The sequence below is a fragment of the Chionomys nivalis genome, chromosome 17 (genome assembly GCF_950005125.1).
Source record: "Chionomys nivalis chromosome 17, mChiNiv1.1, whole genome shotgun sequence".
NCBI lineage: Eukaryota > Metazoa > Chordata > Mammalia > Rodentia > Cricetidae > Chionomys > Chionomys nivalis.
The window spans coordinates 8106468-8128227 of record NC_080102.1 but is presented as its reverse complement, the minus strand read 5'-3'; the positions used below and the strand labels follow the sequence as shown (position 1 = coordinate 8128227).

Genomic DNA, 21760 nt, shown 5'->3' with positions numbered 1-21760 from the left:
GAGACCATGTCAACTCTTATAAAGGAAAACATTTAATTGTGGTAACTTCCAGTTTCATAGGTTTAGTCTATTATCACTGTGGTGGGACACGGCAGTGTGCAGGCAGACATGGTGCTGGAAAAGGAGCTGAGAGTTCTACATTTTGATCCACGGGCAGCAGAAGGAAATTGTGTGCTGGGCATAGATTGAGCACATAGTATAGACCTCAAAGCCTGCCCTACAGTGAGGCACTTCCTCCAGCCAGGCCACACCTACTCAACAAGACCACACCTCCTATTATTGTGGATCCCTATGGCCCTAGCATTCAAACACCAAGTCTGTGTCTGTGGGGGCCATTCCTATTCAAACCACCACAGTACTGTTAAAATATTTTATTTAGGAAAAAAACAAAACTTCCAAGCATTATTATGCCATCCATGCTATTGCCTTAACCATGCAAATAAACAAACTATGGAGATTCTTGCTTAGCCATCTGTGTGAAAACAGAAAAATGAGAGAATGTTTTTCTGCCTAAATATATTTTCTTGATGATTGGCTGCAAGTTACAAAGTTTATTAAAATTGCTTTGGTGTTAACTGAATTTTAGATCTGTAGAATACCTTAACATACATATTGTGAAAAAAATAATCACCCATTGTGGAAACTTCATGTGAACTTTATACTGTGGTGTTTATAAAATACTGTGGGTTTTCCCCCTGGGTGTATTATTGATTAGCAGGTAAAGTGGCTACACTTACAAATATATAGATTTGATCTTAGCTGTAATTTCATGCTCATCTCCCTCAAATTTTACTAGATGCACTATACGTGTGATTTGACATCCAGTGGTGCTAAGAATCATCAGTTATGCTCCTCATTCCCTTAAATGGAGTGATTTCAAAACGGAACTTGACAATTACTTCTTTAGAAATATTGTTGAACCATTTTGAAGTTATATATATTTGAAAACTCAGATGTGAGTTTTGGAAAGAAATGTGTTAATTTGAAATAGTATTAGTGTGTGAGTTAGTACATGAATTTATCACCCAGTTGAAAAATGAAAAAGCTACTAAAAACATTATATGAACGCCGTTTTAGGTATTGAGAAGCAAGAATCCCACCTATTACAAAGTATAAATGGAAATGTACAGAATATTCCATCATAGAATCCTATGCATATATAACCCTATATTACAGTTTTAAATGGGTTTGAAAAAAATCCTGGACTTGGCTCTGATGCCTACTGAGATTGAAAACACAGTGTGTTCTGTGTGAACTCCAGGTTGGGGTCCTCATGTATCATGTGAGGAGCTTTTCAGTATAAAGCTGATGAGGAGGTTTAACTGTACACAGTGGTACTGTCCTCTTCCTGCCTCCACCACTGCTCAGTCATCTTACAAAATGGGCATCAAAATTTTTTTATGACTACAAAAAATAGATATCTTTTTTTGCCGCAGTTGTCAATTTTCAAACGTGTATTATACGTCATGGGTACAGAGAGTAAGAAATACAAGAATAGATAGAATAGGCAGAATCAGAAAACACACGCACACACTCACACACTAACACTTACATACTGAACTCCTTTCTGATCCCCAGTACTTGTGAAATAAAGCAAACACAGTTACAGATTTGGATATGAGGTAGGGAATATGAAATTAGCCTGATAGATGGTGACTTCCACCGTGGCATGAAAACAGCACCTTCTCTTTGGGTTTTGCCAGTTTCGAGGCCATCTTTTAGAGATGGCAGAGCTTTGCATTTCTGACTGGCCAGCAGTATCCCTTCAGAAACGTGACAGATGGAAAGCAACGGCTCCTTCATTCCTTATGTGGCGTTTGTTTATCTAAGCTGTCAGTACTCTCTGACTTAAGCAACTGTAGTTTTAGACAGATGAGTTCAGCTCCTCTAGGCTACATAAGCTGGTTTTTGAGACTTACGCTAGAGGTAATAGATAAACAAACATTGTATAAGTTTTATATCAAATTGAACAGTGAATACCCAACTGCTGTCTGTGTTTGTGTTTTTGAAATCTTCATCAGAAGGATGTGAAGTTGGTCCTTGGAGTGAGTGGGGAACGTGTAGCAGAAACAACCGCACGTGTGGCTTTAAATGGGGTCTGGAAACCAGAACACGACAGATTGTTAAGAAGCCAGCAAAAGACACAATACCATGTCCAACCATTGCTGAGTCCAGGCGATGCAAGATGGCCATGAGGCACTGTCCAGGAGGTGGGTCTAACTAAGCGCTCTCGTGTGCTGTGTGCTTGCTCAAGTTTTCCCCTCCCTCTCCCCTCTCCTTGCCATAAATGCTATTTATCTCTCTGATACCGACAATGGAGAGGAGATCAGATTCTGTTTCAGAAACAAATACTTAAGCCGTGCTCTATGTAGAGTGGACATTTGATTTGCTTTCATAATATTCTTTAAAAATAACTTGAAAGAATATGAATGTGCTTTCTCAAATGAGACTTCTGAAAGTGTGAGGTTTTATTTGTGTGTGTGTGTGTCTTTTTTCAACTGTACCATAAAAGTGGGTGCTTACGAAATCGGGTCCTTGCAGAAGGAAGGAGCCAGCTTTCGTTGAGAAGGGTTTAGCATAGAGAGGTCTATGGGATCTGTAAAATCATTCACATCATTACTAGTTGCAGATGACAGCTTAAAATAAACTTACCCAAACACTGGGAGGACAAAACCCTGTCCCACTGTTAGCACAATCAGCCCCTTCTCTTTGTTTGGATACTGATTTGTAGAAAACAGCTACTGGTTTGTGTGTACTTAACTCTTTGTAACAATTATACTGATTTGTAGTCATTATTCTATAATAGCCGGATTGGGCTCATTTAGAAATTAGGAGTCCTTAGCAAGGTGTTGGACAACACAGAATCAGGAGGTCAAACTGCAGTTCTTTTGTGTATGTGGGTGTTGTGTACATATGTGTTTATGTGTACGTGTATGTGTGTGTGTGTGCGCGTGTGCAGGCTCGACAGCAACATTTGCCATCTCCCTTTATTATTTCCAACCTTTTTAAGACATGGTTCCTTAATAACCTGAAACTCACTATTTTGGTTAGGCTGGCTGGCCAGCAAGGCCTTAGGGCCCTCTGTCTCTGTGCACCCTTCCCAGGGCTGGAGTATTGACCTATCTGACTGAGGATGCTGGATGTATGAACTTAGGTCTACGGGCTGGAGTAGCAAGCATAAACTGACCGAATCATCTCACCAGCTTCTTGACAGGGAATTTTCACAATGCTAGTGTGCTTCTTAAAGCAGTAATCACTTGTTGACATTTATTGTATCACTGGCCAAAGCCATGTTGCCACAGATGAAACCGAGAGATTTTTTTTTTTCAAAAGTGTACAAATAGAAAACCAAAGCCGAAAGAAAGTTGTGTTTGGAAGAGTGCCTCCTAAAATAGCCCAAACCTCGGTTGGCCTCTTTCCCCTCACCCTCTGTTAGTGTGTAGCTTCTTGGCTTCTACTTCTAGTCCAGAAAGAGGACATGTAGCTGCTAAAATGGGTTTCTATCCACTCTGTGCTGCTGTGTAGAGAAGGTCTACGATCCGTGGAGGCCAACGACACTCTGACGACTGCAAGACTCCAGCCAGCCTCTGAGGACGATTAGATCCAGATTCAGAAGCTCCCGCGGAGGAGGCAGCTTTTCCTCTTGAATTAGTCGTGCTTTTCCTTATTGGGCCTTTGAAACAAAGTTTTTTTGGGTCTGCTTTGCACTAACAAGGATGGTTTTGTTCAGTTAAAGTGGGTATTTTTCAGTCAAAATATAAGAAAATATTTTCTTACAAAACTAATAAGCCACTTCTTGGATAGCTGAGAGCATTTAACCTGCAACCTTTTGCCTAAAAGCAAGCTTGATGTATTCAGGTATCGAAAAGAAAGACGTCCTTTGTTGTATATTGTTTATATAACCGGCTCATTCCTGCCCCCCCCCGTTCCCTTTTTAAGCATCATGGTCCTGCAATTGTGGCTTACATTAATAGCAAAAATTAGACTGAAAATATTCTTGTAACAAACATGCTTGAAGAGCCCACACACTCCTCTAGCCCTTTCTAGCCTTTCATTTTGTCCTGACCTCAGTACCGACTGAGAGTTTTCTAGAGAGTAGATAGGTTGTTAGTCATAATATTTATCACATTTCTGTTCTTCATGCGACTGATAGTTGCCACCGTCATGGAATATACCTGATTCTACTGATAATTTAAATCACACACCACACTCACACACCACACCACACCACATCAGCCTGAGATGCTAGATATAGATTCCAGTTTAAACTGTATTTAGGTTTTAACCATATTTTATCCATTAAGCATTGCTCTAATCCCTGTAGCTATTTCATTTTCAGTTTACTAATTTTTTTGTCTAAATATAGTGAAATAGTAAACACGCATGGGTTTACATAAAACAGGGTTTCGAAGATATGCTGAAACTTGTTTTGTTTGATTTAAAGAAAATAAATTAGTAGACTTTAATGGTTCTGTAATAAAATGACTTCTAGTTTCAAATATAGGATATAAGAACTAAGAAACTAATTTTGGAATTTGTGCAGTGGTTGTTAAAAATTGGCATAACCTCCAGTGGTGAGTCCCACCTTGCCTCAGGTGAGAGAAGGGAAAGTCCCCTTCTTCAGTGGGTCACGCTGATTACAGAAGAATGAAGAAGAAAACCACTTTATCCCCTTTACCATCTTGATTTGATTTCAGTGATCTGCTTTGACAAACCATGCAAAAATGTAAGTCGTAATCAGGTTGAGAATACAGGCATTTTTTTTTTTCAGATCTTTTCAACATATGTATGGATTTTTTTCTCCCGTTGGAGCCAATCTTAACCTGATTGCACTCAAATGCAGTCTTAGCCTCCTTCACACTGGAGCTCAGACACATTAAAATCAGCTGCTTTTGATTAAGGAAAGGCCCAAGCTAGAGGTCAGCATTGTGGAATGGCTAAGTAAGATGTTACACTGAAAGCTATTAAGTAGGAGAAAATGAAAAACTATAAAGGTAAAAGTAACAACAAAAGCATTGTGGTATAATGACCTCACCTATTTCTTTCTTTACCCATCCCACGCAATTTGTTTTGTGAAGGGAAAAAATAAGGAAGTTCCATATAGCAACTTCAGTAGATGTATTTGTACTAAAGTCCCCATTCTTCATTTCCAAACTTTTCGTTTTGGTCAGTTTCCTTTTCTTTCCTTGTTGATAAAACATGTAATATTTCTTGGACTTCTAGATATGCCCTTAGAGGTATGGTCTGTGATCTGGGTGTCTACATCCTGTCAACTCATAACTTTTGTGACCTCTGGCAAAGTTGCTTAACCCCTCTTGGCCTTTATTTCCTCATTTATAAACTGAAGGTACCGATGTTGGAAATTTCTAAGGTTTAGTTTTTTTCTAAACCCCAGTGGCAGGAGAATTAATTGCTGAGAGGAACAGGTATGGTCTTGTGGTTAGAAGACAAGAAAAGAGCGGGGGTCAAGAGCACAGACTGACAGTAGAGCTGTTCCCATTTTGGTGGTAGCATGTGCTCAGTCTTCTCTTGACTTTTGCTCTTCTGCTTCAAAAATGGACTTTGTGTTGTCAACCTTCAAAGACTAAATAGGATTTGTTTTAAATGTAGGTGTTACCTATGGCATAGCTACCAAAAAAGAAGGGTAAATGCGAAACAGAGGGAAAATAGGGGGATCATGGGAAACCCCAGGAGGTAAAATGACAAGACAGTGAATTGACAGTGTGTTTGGAAGACATGTGGAAAGAACAGACCCCTAAAAAGTAAAAGCTGGTCATGTTGCAGACACAACCACCCCTTCCCATCTCCTGAGTGTAGACTTCATCCTGCTGGGAATAATTTAGTTTAGTAATAGCCCCAAACTCTGAATGGAAGGAATTTTGAGTCTAGTTTAAATTGTATACTAGGCAGTATTTTAAGAGAAAAAGATAAATGGGCTATTATATATTTGAATGAGTAATGGGAGAACAACATCAAATTGTATGGTGCTGGAGGATACCCATGTACAGTGGGAAATATTATCTGTAAGTTAGTATAATTTTTTCCTCTTATAAGATTATCAAATGTTCTTTAATATTTTTTTCACATTATTTTTTCAAGTTTAAAAATTATTATTATTATTATTATTATTATTATTATTATTGTTAGTAGTAGTAGTAGGTATGTGAGGGGGAACTTTGTGGACTTCATTTTCTCCTACCTTTATGTAAACAAATTCATGTTCTTAGGCTTGTATAGCAAGTGTGTTTACTTGTTTAAGTCTCTTTCTAGCTCTTACAGCAAGTTTTGCTGGATGTTTGTTGACTAGTGTTCCGTACTGTTTATTGTTCTGTTGCTTAAAGAATTGGAGAGTTTTTCTTAGAAAGAATAGCTGTAGTGAAGAAGTAATGGCTGACCATCTATCATTTGATGCACAGACATGAGCTGGACAGAAAAGTAAAGTAGGCTAGTGAAGGAGGGCTTCGGCTGAGATGTGCTAACTTATATTTGATATTCAGAAAACTATAAAAGTGGTGTTTGGTCAGAAATCTGTGTTGTAATACGAGCGGCAGGGCTGCATCCCTGGCACCCGGCCGCCTGCATGGCTTATGCCCCAAAATAATTACACGGAAACTGTATTCTTTTGAACACTGCCTAGCCCATTAGTTCCAGCCTCTTATTGGCTAGCTCTTACATATTGATCTAACCCATTTCTAATATTCTGTGTAGCACCACGAGCTGGCTTAACAGGAAAGATCTTAACCTGCGTCTGTCTGGAGTGGGAGAATCATGGCGACTCACTGACTCGGCTTTTTTTCTCCCAGCATTCTGTTCTGTTTACTCCACCCACCTAAGGGTTGGCCTATCAAATGGGCCTAGGCAGTTTCTTTATTAATTAACCAATGAAAGCAACAGATTAATACAAGACCCACCTCCATCAAATCTGCATAGTTGAAATTTTCTTTGGACTGCCAAACATCTCCCAAATAAAGACATGGAGACTTATTAATTATGAATGCTCAGCCTTAGCTTAGCCTTGTCCCACCAACTCTTTTCACTTAACGTGTTTCTCTTTATCTATATTTTGCCATGGGGCTTTACACCTTTCTTTCGCTCTGTATGTCCTACTTTCCCGCTTCCTCCATGCCTGGCTGGCTCCTGGAATCTAATTTTCTTTTTTTCCTGGAGTCTAAATTCTTCCCCCTACTTGTTCTCCCTGCCTGGAAGTCCTGCCTATACTTTTTCCCTTACTATTGTCCATACAGGTTTTGAATAGAACAGTCAGATACATGTAGGCAGGCAAGGTAAAGCAGCAACACATCTTTACATAGTCAAACAAATATTCCGCAACCAATCTGAGTAAAGGTGAGCATGTGAATATCAAAGATACATTTGTTGTAGTAGTTGACTCAATGACTATTTTAATATTCTTGATTCTCCCACAATATTTGGGGAAAAGAGGAAGTCCCAGTGAGTGACAGCAAGGCTCTAATTAGTCCTTAAAATGTTACTAGTGGTAGAGTGAAGAGTAGGCCAAGATCTTGATTCCTGGGAAACCTGAGTTTCTTGTCTTTTCCTAGTTTCTGTAGTGAAGATTAAAGGTGAAACCATGACTGTCTTGCATAGTGATGCACCCAACTTTCAGCTTTCTCTGCTACTACATACAGAAGTATCCTTCTGTTTCCTTACTAATACTTGAAAATACAACATGCTACCTCCATTTCTTCTTGATACCTTCCTCTGTAGAATAACTGGTGAGGTGAACCCCAGAGGTCACATTTCATATGTCCTGAAGCACTGGACCACTAACTGTGCTTTGACACTTCTCCAATGAAGGCCCTCCTTTTCTTTAGTTTTGGTGGTGGTGTTCAGTTTGTGGGGTGTATATGGCTTCAGGAGAGTCCCTTTAATGTTTAGACTTTCAGGGCCAACTTTCTGGATGATTCCCCTTGGTGTTGTTAAGCCACATTTAGCATTTGTTGCCCTTCATATGATTGCCCTATGCCTAACATCATCGTTGTTTCTAAGACGTTTCAGTAATCCGCCTCTTAGGTGATGCTCAGATAGATGCTCAGTGGCTTTCTGCATTTGATGCTGTGACTGCTTCAACTACTGTTAGCTCATTACAGGGTAATTCTTGGAGCGGTGCACAGTTTTCCTTAAGAATATGCAAGCAAGTTAAATATAAATATGAAATCTGCTACTATATACTATATCTGCTACTATATACTTATGCAATTTGGAAATAATTCATTCATCTTAAGATTACCTAATTGTGATCCAATCAAAATTGGTTCTTAACTTGGGAGGAAACATAAGCAAACATCACTTAGCAGCTTAGAACTTCAATCCTGTAAACATCTACTTTTAAAGGATAACAAGTAATAAGACGTGACATATCTGTTTTCTTCTACAGAAACTTACAGCATCATGTGGACTATGCATTAGACAATAGAACTAAAGATGGCCACTGATTGTGATGGGTTAAACCAAGAACAGGAAACAAGCACATTTTCAGTAGGACAGGGTCAAGAAAATACACTTTAAACATATGTTCTTTATTTCTCTACATTTTGTTTGTGTTTGTGTTGCAATTGATGTGGTCTACTTTCTACGTGCCAGCCTCAAGGATCACTGGAAGAGAGGATAAGGAGAAACACTTCTCTTGTGTGACTTACACACTGTCTAAAAAATGTCATTAATGAAGTTTTTCTCCGAGGATTCTTTTGTCTTTCTCTGTGTTCTACTCAATGCTTTGTTACATTTCGTTGAACAATCAGTGATTTGTGTTAGTGATCATTTTCAGTTGCACTGCTCCTAGGGACTCTGGATACATAGATGGTGTACATATTGAATGTAAGCCTGAATAGTTACCCAGAGCTACAACTCTGTAAATTTTAATTTTATCCTCATCATATAAAGCTGATGTTTTTACAACTGGACACCTGCTTCCAAAAATTTCTGGCAGTAGCGTGTCTAAAATTCCTGTTTCAGGGGGCTTAATGGTGTCTTGAGAAATGCCCTTTTCTGGGCCCTTCTCTTATCACATCCTACTTTAAAGTTTATTTTTTCTTGTTCTTAGAAAATGAACAGAAGATAAACATTGACTCTAGCTGTTAGTGATAGTAGAATCTCCATTGGTGTGTGTGTGTGTGTTGTGTGTGTGTGTGTGTGTGTGTTTGAGACAGTGTCTTAGGAAAACCAGGGTTTTTGAAGTTCCACCTTCCAAGTGTAGGGATCACAGGTTTGTGCCACAGTGTCCAGCGGTAGCACATCTTTTCTTGTTGCTGTTCTGAAACAATCTAGTTATTTTCAGGTTCACTGACTCTTACATAGCAGAGCGTCAAATCTGAGGACGTCTGAAGTAGCACAGCAGGTTCCTGTGGTGTGGATGGAGAGCATAAAGTCTATAGATGCTAAATTAAGCGAAGCTTTGGGCGTGGGCATGGGCACAGAAATCTAAGGAGAGCAAGGCACATAGATCTCACAAGGGAGGGACGTAAGAGAATGTTTTCCTAGTTTCATTGCAAGTTTGTCGTGATGCCGTTCTTCCTTGCCCAGAGGGGAGAGTGAATGAATGAACAAGCGAAAAAAGCTACACCTTTGTGCCCTTCTCTGAGGTTCCCATCTGGAAGCTCTACCAGACTGATTCAATTATACTCTGGGCCACCATGTCCTCGTCTCTTTTATGGGTACTTGTAAAAAGAATTTAACTATATATGCCACCGAAGTCCTGATGTCTGCCACGTAACAAAGCAAAGAGGAAAATTCCAGAGTGCCCTTCTTTTATGAATTTTGCTCACTCGTCAGCTAGTTTGATCTTAATGTGGAAGACGTAAACCATTTTATGACTATCCCAAATAACAAGTCTTAATGGGACACAAATGGTGCCAGAGGTAGAGTGTCCCTTTATAGGAAACACTGCCGCACCCTCTGCAAGGCAGGGCATAAAAATCCCCTCATGATTCTTAGAAATCCCCTTCTCTGCACCTCCAGTGCCTGCCTGTGATCTTCCCATGGTGTGGAGGAAGAGTAGGATTAAGTCGGCGTGCTGTGCCACCTCTCCAGCTACTGGGCTGGCCTCTGGCTGGACTTGTGATTTTTGTCCAGGCCAGGGGCAACAAGACAAGGTTTTGTTGTCAGTTTTACTATAATCCCAGTGTGACTTATGTCGTCATCATAGAGAAGTGGCTAAGGTGACAGGATGATTTTGTTGATAAGAGGCCTGGCAAACATTTTCTCTATTAACCTGCAGCTATGGAAGCAACCGTTTTAACTGCACAAAACAGCCTTTCTGTGATACGTAGACGTAATCTCCATAGGTCTAGCATTGTTTCTTCTATTTAAGGACTTTCGGAGACCAGGAATAAAAACTATGTAAACTTACCTAATAAAGGGACATTTAGAAATTAACACAGAACCCTTATATTTCCTTGCCAGATGTCCATAGTATTTAGTGACAGTGTAAGATGATACATAGCAGCATGATGAAACAGAATCCAAAAATGTAAGAACACGAGGACCAAGTAAACTGGAGACAGAATAAGAAAGAGCTCAGGATGGATGAAAAAGAAATGTATCCAAACATTCATTAAAATAGTTGAGTAAAATTTTAACTTCCACCAGTTATCAACTATAATACCGATTTAATAACTTTTCTTTGAAAAGTTATGGTGTACATTTATTTATAAATAAAAAATGTACTGGTGCATACACATACATATCTGCTCACAATTTGAACACATGGCAGTGTGTGCATTTGATTTATGTTGGGGGAGAAAGACTTCGATGATAGACTAGAGTTGGGGAAAATGACAGTTCTCACAACATAGTCTAGTTCCATAGGGAGAGGAAAGCTAAGCAGGCTACCGTCAGATGAAATGGATTTCTCAGACTGGATGCTCATTCAGAGCAGGGATCCTGTGGTAGGTCATGTACTGAAGACTGTCTAGTTCACATCCAAGGTCCCAGAAGGCAGCTTCATCCTTACCCCACCATGAAAGTGGAAACTGTGATCCTGATCTGACTCCACAAAATCGTGGAAGAGGTGGACACAGAACTCTGGGAGTTACTTTATCATCAGATTTATTTTTCTGGTATCATCCAGAATGTTTTTAGTGAATATTGGATTCAGGGGGTGGGGTTGGCATTTTAAATATCTATGTATGGTATAGCTCTATTTTCCTGGGTTCGGGCAGCTACCCTTGAAATCTGTTAGTAAATAGTTAATAGATGGTAGGGAAGATCTCCCAAGGGATCTCCCTACACTAATATTTTAAGGAGCCTTTTGTGATTTTTGTTTTTTTTTTCCAAGGCTGTTTTTGGATGATTTTAATCTGTATCAAAATTATTAGTTATGAGAAAACCAAGTGGAAATTGAGTAAATGTTTCCTGAGTTGAACTCGCTTTATTAAAACGTGTTGTGGAGACCTTCCCATTTCTCTGTTGAACTTAGCTGATGCATGAGAGCTGCTGTTCTAAGACATCCGTGCTTCTCCTATCGCTCTAGCTATGCATTCCTCCATGTTCTGAAGAAAGGAACAGATGGAGCAAAGAGAGCTTTAGAAGTAAAACTGATTATCAAGTCAGTGCAGAGAGAAATGTACATCACACAATGGCAAAAGAGCCAAATTGTGACTGTCAGCTGACTGTTAGTATAGGCTTTGATAGATACGTGTGTGTGTGTGTGTGTGTGTGTGTGTGTGTGTGTGTGTGTGTGAGCTATTGTTAGCTATTAGGGGCCTAGGAAAATCTAAATAGCAAGAATGGGTAAAGTCTTGTATTAAGATTCGTTTATTTACTTTATTAGTATATATATATATATATATATATATATATATATATATATGCACACCTTGGACATGTTTGTTGCCCCAGGAAGCATGGAACTGGGGTTGTAGATTTGAACTACCCTGTGGGGACTGTGAGTTGAACCACGCTCCTCTGCAAGTGCTCTTAACTACTGATCCACCAAAGGCTTATTTTATTTATTTTTTTATTGATTGTATATTCTTTTCATACAATACATTCTGATTACAGAGTCTCATCCCCATTAACCCCCCCATTTCCTGCCCACCTCCCTTCCCATATAAATTCACTCCCCTTCTGTCTCTCAGTAGGAAACAAACAGGTAGTTAAGGAATAATAATAAAATAAGGTAGATCTGAAACAACAAATTGGAATAGGATAGACCAAACAGAAACAGAGCCCAGGAAAAAGTATGAGAAATACATGTAGACATAAAGACACACATTTTGCACACACAGGAATCCCACAAAAATACAAAGTCAGAAGCCGGACTCTGCACAAAGAATGAGGATGGGCATTGAAAAAACAATAGGATAAAATGGGGACGGGAAGGGAGGGTGGGAGGGTGTGAGGAGGAGAATATGAGGAGGGACAGCTAAAGTGACCATTTGAGGGGCCATATGGAAACCTACCACAGTAGAAACTTCCTAAAATAATATACGCATGTGAAGTTGATCTAAATGAAATCATCAAATTATGAGGGAGGCATTGTCCCAACTAGACACCTCTTACCACCAAATAAAGCTTCTAGTAATAGGAATGGATTACATCTAATCAAGTTGTGGCCAAATGGGGATCCATGGGAACCCCGCAAAAACTCAGGCTATTACCAAAGTAATTGGCTGCTCTCCACAAACTTGCAGTAAGGTCCTATCACTGAAGACAGCACCTGCACAACTCACCAAACACAGAGAAGTCAACATGTTACCTATCTAGAATCTTCATCACAGTTGACTGGTATCCACAGTACTGGAAGGTAGAGTCTTACTGCTGCCAAGGGAGAAGTGTAAACGTTAACCGAGCTACGAACTTTTTTATTCACAACAATGACCTGACTTCAAGACAAGCAAATCTGATTGGATTTCAAGTCCACTCCAAGAGAGGGAACCCATCCCTGACATTGCTTGGATGTTTAAGAACCTGAGACTAGTTAGGCCAGGGACCTATGGAAAAACCAAGTAGTACTGTTCTACCAAAGGAAGTGAGCCTGAGCATGACTCCTAATGGCCTTTTTCTGCACACGGTTCAGCCACCATCAGAGACACTTCCTTCTGCAGCCGATGAGAACAAATACAGACACACACAGCTAGATCATGAGCAGGGAGTGAGAGACCTTGGAACACTCAGTCCTAAACGGGATGGCTCTATCTGATCCCTCCCCCGAGAATTTTGTGGTACAGGAGGCAGAATGATTCCAAGAGTCAGAAGGGAAGAAACTCATCAAGGAAACAAAGCGCCCTAAACATAGGAGGATAGATATAGGTATGAACTCTGGGACTGTGGCAGCATCCAGAGGTTTGCTTGGATTTCCAGTAAATGGGGTTCTAGATCTGAGAAATGGACACATGTCCCCACCCCTAACCAAGAAACTAACTCCAGTTGATAATCACTTGCAAGTGAAAAACCAATTTTGTCCAAGGAAGCCTCACTGGGTATACAATCGCCTATTATTAAAAATAAGTTCTATATACCCAGCATGGCTAATACAAAATGAACTGGACAGCATCTTTTGCGATTCTCTGATATTGTGTCAGGCATTTTTTTTTTCAAATGATGATGGTAGAAGCTCAGTGTTAGAAGGCCAAACCCTACATGGCAGAAAGTATAAGCTGCTGACTGGAAACCGTGGCTGTGACAAGAGCGACTTTGAACTTTCTCTTGTTCGGAGTGGAAAGTCCGGGAGACGTTTGAGAGTGCGGGCATGTTAACAGAAAGCCGCTGAAAGCTAAGTGGCTGAATGTTGTGTTGGGAAGGTGTCAGTGAGAGGATAAACTGTCCATCCTGGATTTGGGGCCCAGTGTTGAGCAGAGGCAGGTTTTAATGGACGAATTACCAGCAAATACTTCAGAGTCCTGATGTTTACGAATTTTTCTGTTTGCTTGCTTTTCTGATGAGTGCAGGATTTTGTCTTGGCCTCCGGTCTGCTATGTCCCCTCTATCTCTCTTTGCCAACTTTCTAAGCCAGGCCGTTCCCTGGTTATTTGTGCAATGTTTCCTGCTCCTCTCTCCCCTCTTTCTGTTTTAGTCTAGGCACAGTTTGCTTTACCCCAAGTGAACTATATCTGTTTCTTACTCTCCCATTTGCCATTTACCCAGATTCTTGAATGGTTTAGTCTTTTTTTTTTCTTTGTCATATTAACGTCCTAATGTATTTTCCCTTTCAGTGTATTTTCTTAAAACGCATAAATATTATTCAAGTCAAGGATAAAAATGTTCCCACAAGGCCCGATTTCCACTGTATGTTCTAAAATGATCTTATGTGACACGTTAGTGACTGGACTGGGGGTTTTGAGGGACTCCCAAGTGAAATGCTGGGTTCAGGAAGAAAGGGAGGAGTAACTAATTTGCTACGTTTGTGCCACGGGGCAGAAGGAAATGTCAAGCTTATTTGGTCTTCCCTTCCTCTTCTCCTTTAACAGCCCACTCTGCTCAGGGCTCCTCAGCTGTGCGCCTCCCGCTTCCCAGTACACACCTGCACGTCTTTGATACCTCATTACCTTCTAATTGATGCCTTCAGCCATGGCAGACATAAGTATTGCGAAAAGCGCAGTGCAGGAAGTGAGTCGAGTTTTAAACTTGCTATACACTATCCTTGTTCACCTCTTAGTTGAAAGACATCAAGTTTCTTAATTTCCCGAAGCTCGGTCATGTGTAAAATGGGGCTAGCAAGCCACAGCATGATTTAGTAGTAAGCGAGCAAGGATGTAAACAGGTGAGTTCTTTGCCACATTTTATTCAGGTTCTGTTATTTTGCAAGACCACCTCCTATGAGCTAGCCTACTCTTGGCTCTCACATTTTTGCTTTTAGCCCATCACATAGCTTCCTCTGATGTGAACCAACTTCTTTCTGAGCTACAGTCTTACAGGTTAACTCATTATTATGCATCTTTCCCTAGCCATGATGCCAGTGTGCCCAGTTTACTATGATTGGTACATAATCTACACCCCTTTCCCCTGGGGTTGGTCAGCCTCACAGCTGTCCCCCTTAATACAGTCCTCATACTGACATATCAAGACTTAATACAATCATCATACTGCCATATCATGACTTAAATCTTGGCTCAACACCTAAAAGCCAGCTACTTTGCAATGTTTCTTCAGTGCTAACATCTATGTGATGAGGATAACATGTACCTGTGACATAGGGTTGTCATGAAGATTGAATAATACTATTCTTTTCTTGTTTAATATAATGTGAATATAAAAATGGAATGCTAGCATAAATTCCAGGATCTTTACTTGCTTGCCTAGTGCTTTATCACAGAGCTACATTGCCCAGCACACTGTCTACATATCTAGTTTTGCTTCTCCATTGGACACTCCTTTTCCTTACTGTTATCTGTACTCAAAGTCTTTATATAACTGGGCTGGGGGATATCTTTACATTCCTGCTGGCTGATGTGTCAGCGTAGCCAAAACTGAATTGATTTCACTTCGCTGCCAGAGACGGGTGATGAATAAAAAATTAGTTTAAGAATCGGTGGAGGCAGCCACTGACCATCCTTAATAGGACATCAGCTTGAGGAAGCCTTATCTACTGAAAGGGACAGAAGTGGCAGGGTGAATAGCATGCGTTGCTGGTTGCAAAGATGTGCAGACCAGGAGTCCTGAGAGGACTGCACCAGCGACAAGGAACAGAACTGAAGAGCGAGTGTGAAAAATGGGACACGGGTGTGGATTAACAGACATCAATGTGGATGATCTGTCTGAACAAATCCATGTTTAAAGAGAGTGAAAAGGCAGCCGTTTGCGTGAATGGCATATAATAAGGGAGGAAGTGGGGAGGCAATCAATACCACCAGGAGATAGTTATCAAATTGAGTCTCACAGATAGAATGTTGCCTGGCAGATTTGAAGTTGGCTAGGTGATGATCACAGGGAAGATGATACACTAATGAACTCAAGCCTGAGTATGTGTGATATCCACCTAGCAAGACATAAAAGCAGAGGTGTGACATACAGTTTAAAATGAGTGCATTGCCCTGAATGCCATGTAATGAACACGATGTAAGAAATGTATGCACAATTGATAACAGATTCAGTAAACACACAGTACTTCTATGTCTGTATTCAAACACACTTTAGCTTTGGGGAGTGAACCCTTCGGTTCATTATATAGTACTGATTAAACCTTGAGGAAAGAGGGAGACTTGGAGAAAACGACTCTCTGGAGACCTGCATTCATTCAAGGCTGGTCAAATTTGGCTCTCTGCAGTTTACCATGGTGTGTGGGATTCTCCCTGAGGATTGGAGCAAAGCCAAGTAGACAGAACACAGGCTTTTCGTCTTTCCTTTCTTTTATATTCTGGAGGTTCTGCATCCATGGAATTTGTTTCAGGGGATAACAGAGGGCAGAGAGCATGACTTCTGACCAAGGCTTTCAGGTACGTTCATTTGTAGTCTGCCTGTTATAAAGCTGAGGAGCCCAGAGACACCTTAGGGTGCATCGCTGCTACTTGGAAAAGTAAATGGTTCAAGAAAAAGCTTGATTTATTGCATAGATACCAAGCCTAGCACTCCTTCAGTTCAAAATCTCTCATCATTTGGTGCGCAGTGATCTCTGGGACATGCCCATAGGTGACGCCGCTCCCACTGTTCATCCCTCTATAGGGACAAGCCTTTCGCTTTCACAGTCTTCATCTTAGAACAGTGCTGTGAAAGTTAGCCTGGACTATCCTCACTAATGTGTTTCTTACTCTCTTGTAAAGTGAACCAGTAATTTAAAAAATCTCTTTAAATTTACAGTCTTTTATTGGAATATACAAATCATATAGCTGAATAGTATAGTGATGGTTAGTGGTGTCAGTGTTACAGAACCTAGGATCACCTAGGAGGCAGGCTTTGGAAGTACCTGTAGGGAAAGATCTTGGTTGTATGTGAGGAAGGTTGCACTCTCTGTGGTTCGCATTATTCCCTGTCTGGGATTCTGAACTATAGTAATGGAGAAAGGGAGTCAGGTAGAAGCTTCTGGTCATTCCTCTTTGCCTCCTGATTGTGACGTGACCAACTGCTTTGAGCTCCTGGCATTTTGATTTCTTTGCCATGGTGAACTATGTGCTGAGACTGTGACCAGAACAAACCCCTCTTTTCTTGACTATTTTTTCTTTTGTCAGTGTGTGTTATAACAACAACAGGAAAAGATGAACATGGAGGGCAGGAAATCACACCGCAGGCCTCAGACAAAGCTCAAAGTCAACTTGCACTGCCTCTAAGAATATTTTATTTTCAAATTTACCTGTCTTCCTAAGAGACATTTCTCACAGGTCTTAATGGTTTTTTTCTGTTCAGTTTTGAGACACTCTTAATTTAGTTATTAGAATATCTAGATTGAGATAGTAACAAAAGTTGATACATGAATTAAAAATCTATATCTTTATCATTGTGGCCTTAGGAAACAGACAACAGACTGGTTGGTCTGAAGGATCTATTTCTCCCAATACCAACTCCTTCTATATCTTCCTTGAAATATACATCTTATGCAATAAATGGTAAAAGCAATTTAATACCAGCTTAGGTCAGCTGTAGCTCATAAAGGTTCCTATTCCCTTCCCCCTTCTCTTCTTTCCAGCTGACGTCACATTCTATATAAGGGAGCTGCATGCATCTGTCTTGCATCTATACATGGATTTTACATGTTGAGCGAGGTATTGCTATCTTGAGTAATTTAAAGTAATTTCTATCTCAAATGTCAAGCGTCTGCTGCATTTTGGCTCTTCCTCCATTTGGTATAATTGTCAACTCCATGTGCACAGATTGACTTAATACAGTCATCAAATGTGCTTTGAATTAAGAGCTATTTGGCCAGCTTCTGTAGCCCCGTTTGAAGCGGGGCGTTCTGTGTTGCTGTAATAATTTTGCCTCTGCTTTATCAGAAACATAAGAACTGTATATTCCAAGAGCCACTACGAGAAATCTTTCCACCAGGTGGATGGCATGTGCCCATATCTCGTTCGAAAACTAGAACAATGGTAGTACCCTAATTTGAACCATTCCTTCTAGAATCGCTTACATTTATTAAGAGTTTGCTTGAAGGAGTTCAAACAAGGGTAGTGACCTCTCAAGCACTGCCATTTAAAGAAGATTATTTTTATTCACACAGTGTTGAAGTTGGTGCTATCTTATGCAACTTCGGTATTTATTAACAAACAGTTCCAGAGTCAGTGTAATGTAAGGAATCCATACAGAGGACGTGAACATTTGAAACGTATCATAATTTATTGTCCTTGCACATTTGTGCTTACACGAGATTATGTGTGAGAGAGAATGAGTGGCCCCAGCGTTGCATTTAGGGAATTGTGCCATGTTGTGCTCAGCATTTTGTTTGACAGTTGTCACGTTGTTCTTGTCCTCTCTCCCCTCTTGTTTATTTCCCTGCTTGTTCAACAGCCTGATGAAATCTCAGCAGCAGGCTGGGATTGAATTTTGCTGAGTGCCAAGATGCTTTGATGAAATCTAGTATAATTATCTTAAACTCAATTTTATTTGGCTTTAATGCCGGCATTTTCCATATTCAGGAGATTAGTGTGTTGATCTGCTACTGGAAACAGACGTCCGGGCAGAAACAAAGGTAGCTAAACCTAAAAAGCCACAAGTTTAGTTCATTTTATGCTTTAGTTTCAGAAACAGCTTATATGTGCATTCAAACTTTTTCAAAATGTTCAGCACTTGTTTCTTCTAACAATAACAAAATCAAAACAAATTATTAGCCCCATATGCCTCTCTCTCTAAAAGGATGTAACATAATTCCCTTTGACCAAAAATTAACTTTGGGGTCCTGTATTATTTTAAACTTAAGAGGGACAGAATATTATTATGTTAAATAAAAGTTTTTTATTTTATCACCATGAAAAAAATAAGCATACAAACTATTTTGGTTTAGATGGCAGTACTACAAAACAGCTAAAGCGTCTTAAAATTCGGTCTTTCATTTTGGATGCTTATGCTGTTTCTCACATTTATGACATTTATGTGAAAGCACCATTTTATTTCTGAGATGAATGTTACGATTTATGGCTATTTGGCTGTCTAATTATGGCCCTGCAAATAGGGTTTTCAAAAATGTTCACACAGGCAGAGAAAAGATGATGACCTATTCAGTTAGCAAGTTTCTACTGTCCTCAAGGTTTCTAAACTTAATTTGAACTGGAAAAGTTTTTGCTTGCAGTTGGAATCTGGAATTAGGAGAGGTTCTGGTTTTGGAATAACAGTCCTCAGCCTGGACCCTTTGGATGGTCTTGGGAAGACTAGATTCTTCTCTGGACATGTAGAGGTGAGACTGAGGTTTTCTTATTTGAATTTATCTCGTGAAATTATTACAGAATTTTAACATCTTCCCCTAACAACCTGGCATATAGCATCCCCTATGTAGACTCTTGCAGGTACTGGCAGTTGAATTAAAGGCAGAAAATGGATTTCAGGTAGTTGAAGATAGTTCTATGGCCCTGTGAGAACGTGATGTATGTTGTCTTTTGTCAAAACCATGTGTCTCTGTACAACCTTGTTCAGTTGCCTTTCCATTTTCATATATTTCTTTGGTGGGTTTTTCAGTAGTTGTTACGTGATTTATTAATCACTGTAAAGAATTTGCTACTTTTATTACAGTGTTTATAGACTGTTCGGTCTAGTATTACTTCAAAATTACACCATTGCTGAGTTCTGCTAACTGTCAAACTCGGTAGACTTCTATGTGAACAGAAAATGACTGGAAAATGCTGACTTCCCATTTGTTGTGTTTATGGTCTTAATTCAGCTGGTGATACCCAAGAGAATGATTATTCATCAGAGGGATGTGAATCTCATTTCATGTTCCGCATGCTCCCTAGTAGATTTTACTTGTGGTTAATTGAGTATCTGTTGAAGGTTATCAAAGTAAAGACAATATGGGACGCTCTCAACACACAAGACTGAAAAAGAATCAACAGTTGTTATGCATGGCATGGTGCACATAAATATTCTCACAAACGTAATTTCACAGTCCATTTGTTAAGATTTTTACATGTGTTTGTTAGTCAGTTGTCATTGTAATCATAACCTGGAACAAGGTTCAGAGAAGTTGTTGAACTTTGTGTATTGCTGGATGTTCTCCGGTTGGTTTAGAGTGAGCCTTCCATCAAAGGTAGCTACTAGATGAAAAAGACAACAAAAGAAGAACCTGAGACCTCTATTTTGGGACTACCATAAAGGGAAATTTGATATATTTTTAAAAAGAGAAAAGCAAAGGAGATCAGAGAGTGATAGCTGACATCTCGGTGCTGAGCCTTGAGTTCAGACTCAGGCTGTAGCCTACATAAGACTCCCAAGTGCATCTCAAATGGTTAGCCTAGAATCTGGAAATAATTGCCATGGCTCTGTTGTAAGTGTCTCCTGATCCACAGCCTAGGAGGAAATGAGTAAAATATGTGCTTTTTCTAGTAAGATACTTGATGTTTTTGCTAATAAGAGTTGTACAAACCACAAGCTCTGCTGATAAGGTGACTCAAGATTTGAAAAGTTATCAAAGCCGCTATAATTGTAATGAAAGCAAGAAGCAAACACCAACAGCAAGGAACACGGACAACTAAGAAAAACATGGGCACCAGCTGCTTCCCAGGTTCTGTAAAAGAGATCCATTAACCCTTTCCAAACTCTTATCAAGAGAGATCTGTGACTGGTGCACGCATCTGTGCCGGAAGCATGCCAGTGTTTGGCTTTCCCATATTTATCCCTTGACCAGATGTTCCAGCTAGCTTCTTGTATGAAATGAACGTTCTCCCAGACTCATGCTGGGAAGGGCACTTCAGATTTCCAAGACTTCTTAGACCTACCCTGAATTTGTGTGGCTTGTCAAATTCCACTTCAGACAGAAGCTTGTTGAGGTAGAGGCTAAGTAGCTATGGCTCAAAGAGCTGTGTGCAAAGCATCCTGGGAGCTCTACATTTCCTGAGAGAAATAGGCCATCTGACTCTTAGTTAGGGAACTGCTCCTATCTACCCCTATGGGTCATTTCTCAAGACTCTGAAACTAGAATCTAAGGGTAGCCTTACTGCTGTTTCTCTTTCTTAAAAACATGCAGTGAAAACGTAAAAGTACAGCCAGGGGAAAGATGAAGGGTAAAGGGTCATATCTCAATGGATTAATAACAGGATTAGAACTTTGCAGAAATAATTTGCATTTTTAGCTAGTGTCTGCTATAAAACACGTATACTTAATGTAGTCTAAGTCAGACAATTGGGTAGTTTACTTTTCAAGTTCCTTCTAGGGAAAACCTACCTCCCTGTATGCTAAGGAGCAGTGATCACCTGTAAAGACTTCAGAACTATCTCTCGGTACTCTGTACAAGAGGAGGCAGGCTAGTGTGAGAAGCAATTCACCCAAAACAAAGTTCCTTTACTCATCAGTTTAGTGGCAAAAGGCAGAATTCTCTTTCCATTTTTGCTGTGGAAGATTGAAGATGATGTAACGACAGCAGAGCCAGAGCGTGTATCAGAGAGCGTGTACCAGCAAAGTGTGTACTAGAGAGCATGTCACGGCAAAGTGTGGAACCTTCAGGAAGACGGCCTCTGCTGTGTTGACTCGTGGGGCCTGAGTTGAAATTTGCTGAGACGATTCCCAATAGTAGGTATAATTAACGAGGATACTAGGCAATTATAAAACGTACCTAAAATAGGCATTCCGACTTTTAAGTAACCCTTCAAATACTAAAGATTTATTGTCATGGCACACCCTGCACTCTGTAATTGAGTCTAGAAAATGTTTTTCTTCTCTTTAATGTAGA

The 21760-nt window shown here is 40.0% G+C and overlaps 1 protein-coding gene across 4 annotated transcripts in view; it reads left to right on the top strand.

Annotated features, from left to right (window-relative positions):
• The window catches only part of Rspo2 (R-spondin 2), a 123293-nt gene that overhangs the window by 75799 nt on the left and 25734 nt on the right, over nt 1–21760 (top strand). For 3 of the 4 annotated variants that reach the window (XM_057792854.1, XM_057792853.1, XM_057792856.1), the window contains one exon: nt 2022–2210. In XM_057792854.1, the coding sequence (XP_057648837.1) occupies nt 2022–2210 (189 nt within the window). The remainder of the gene's footprint in view (nt 1–2021; nt 2211–21760) is intronic. The other variant, XM_057792855.1, reaches the window with a different exon arrangement.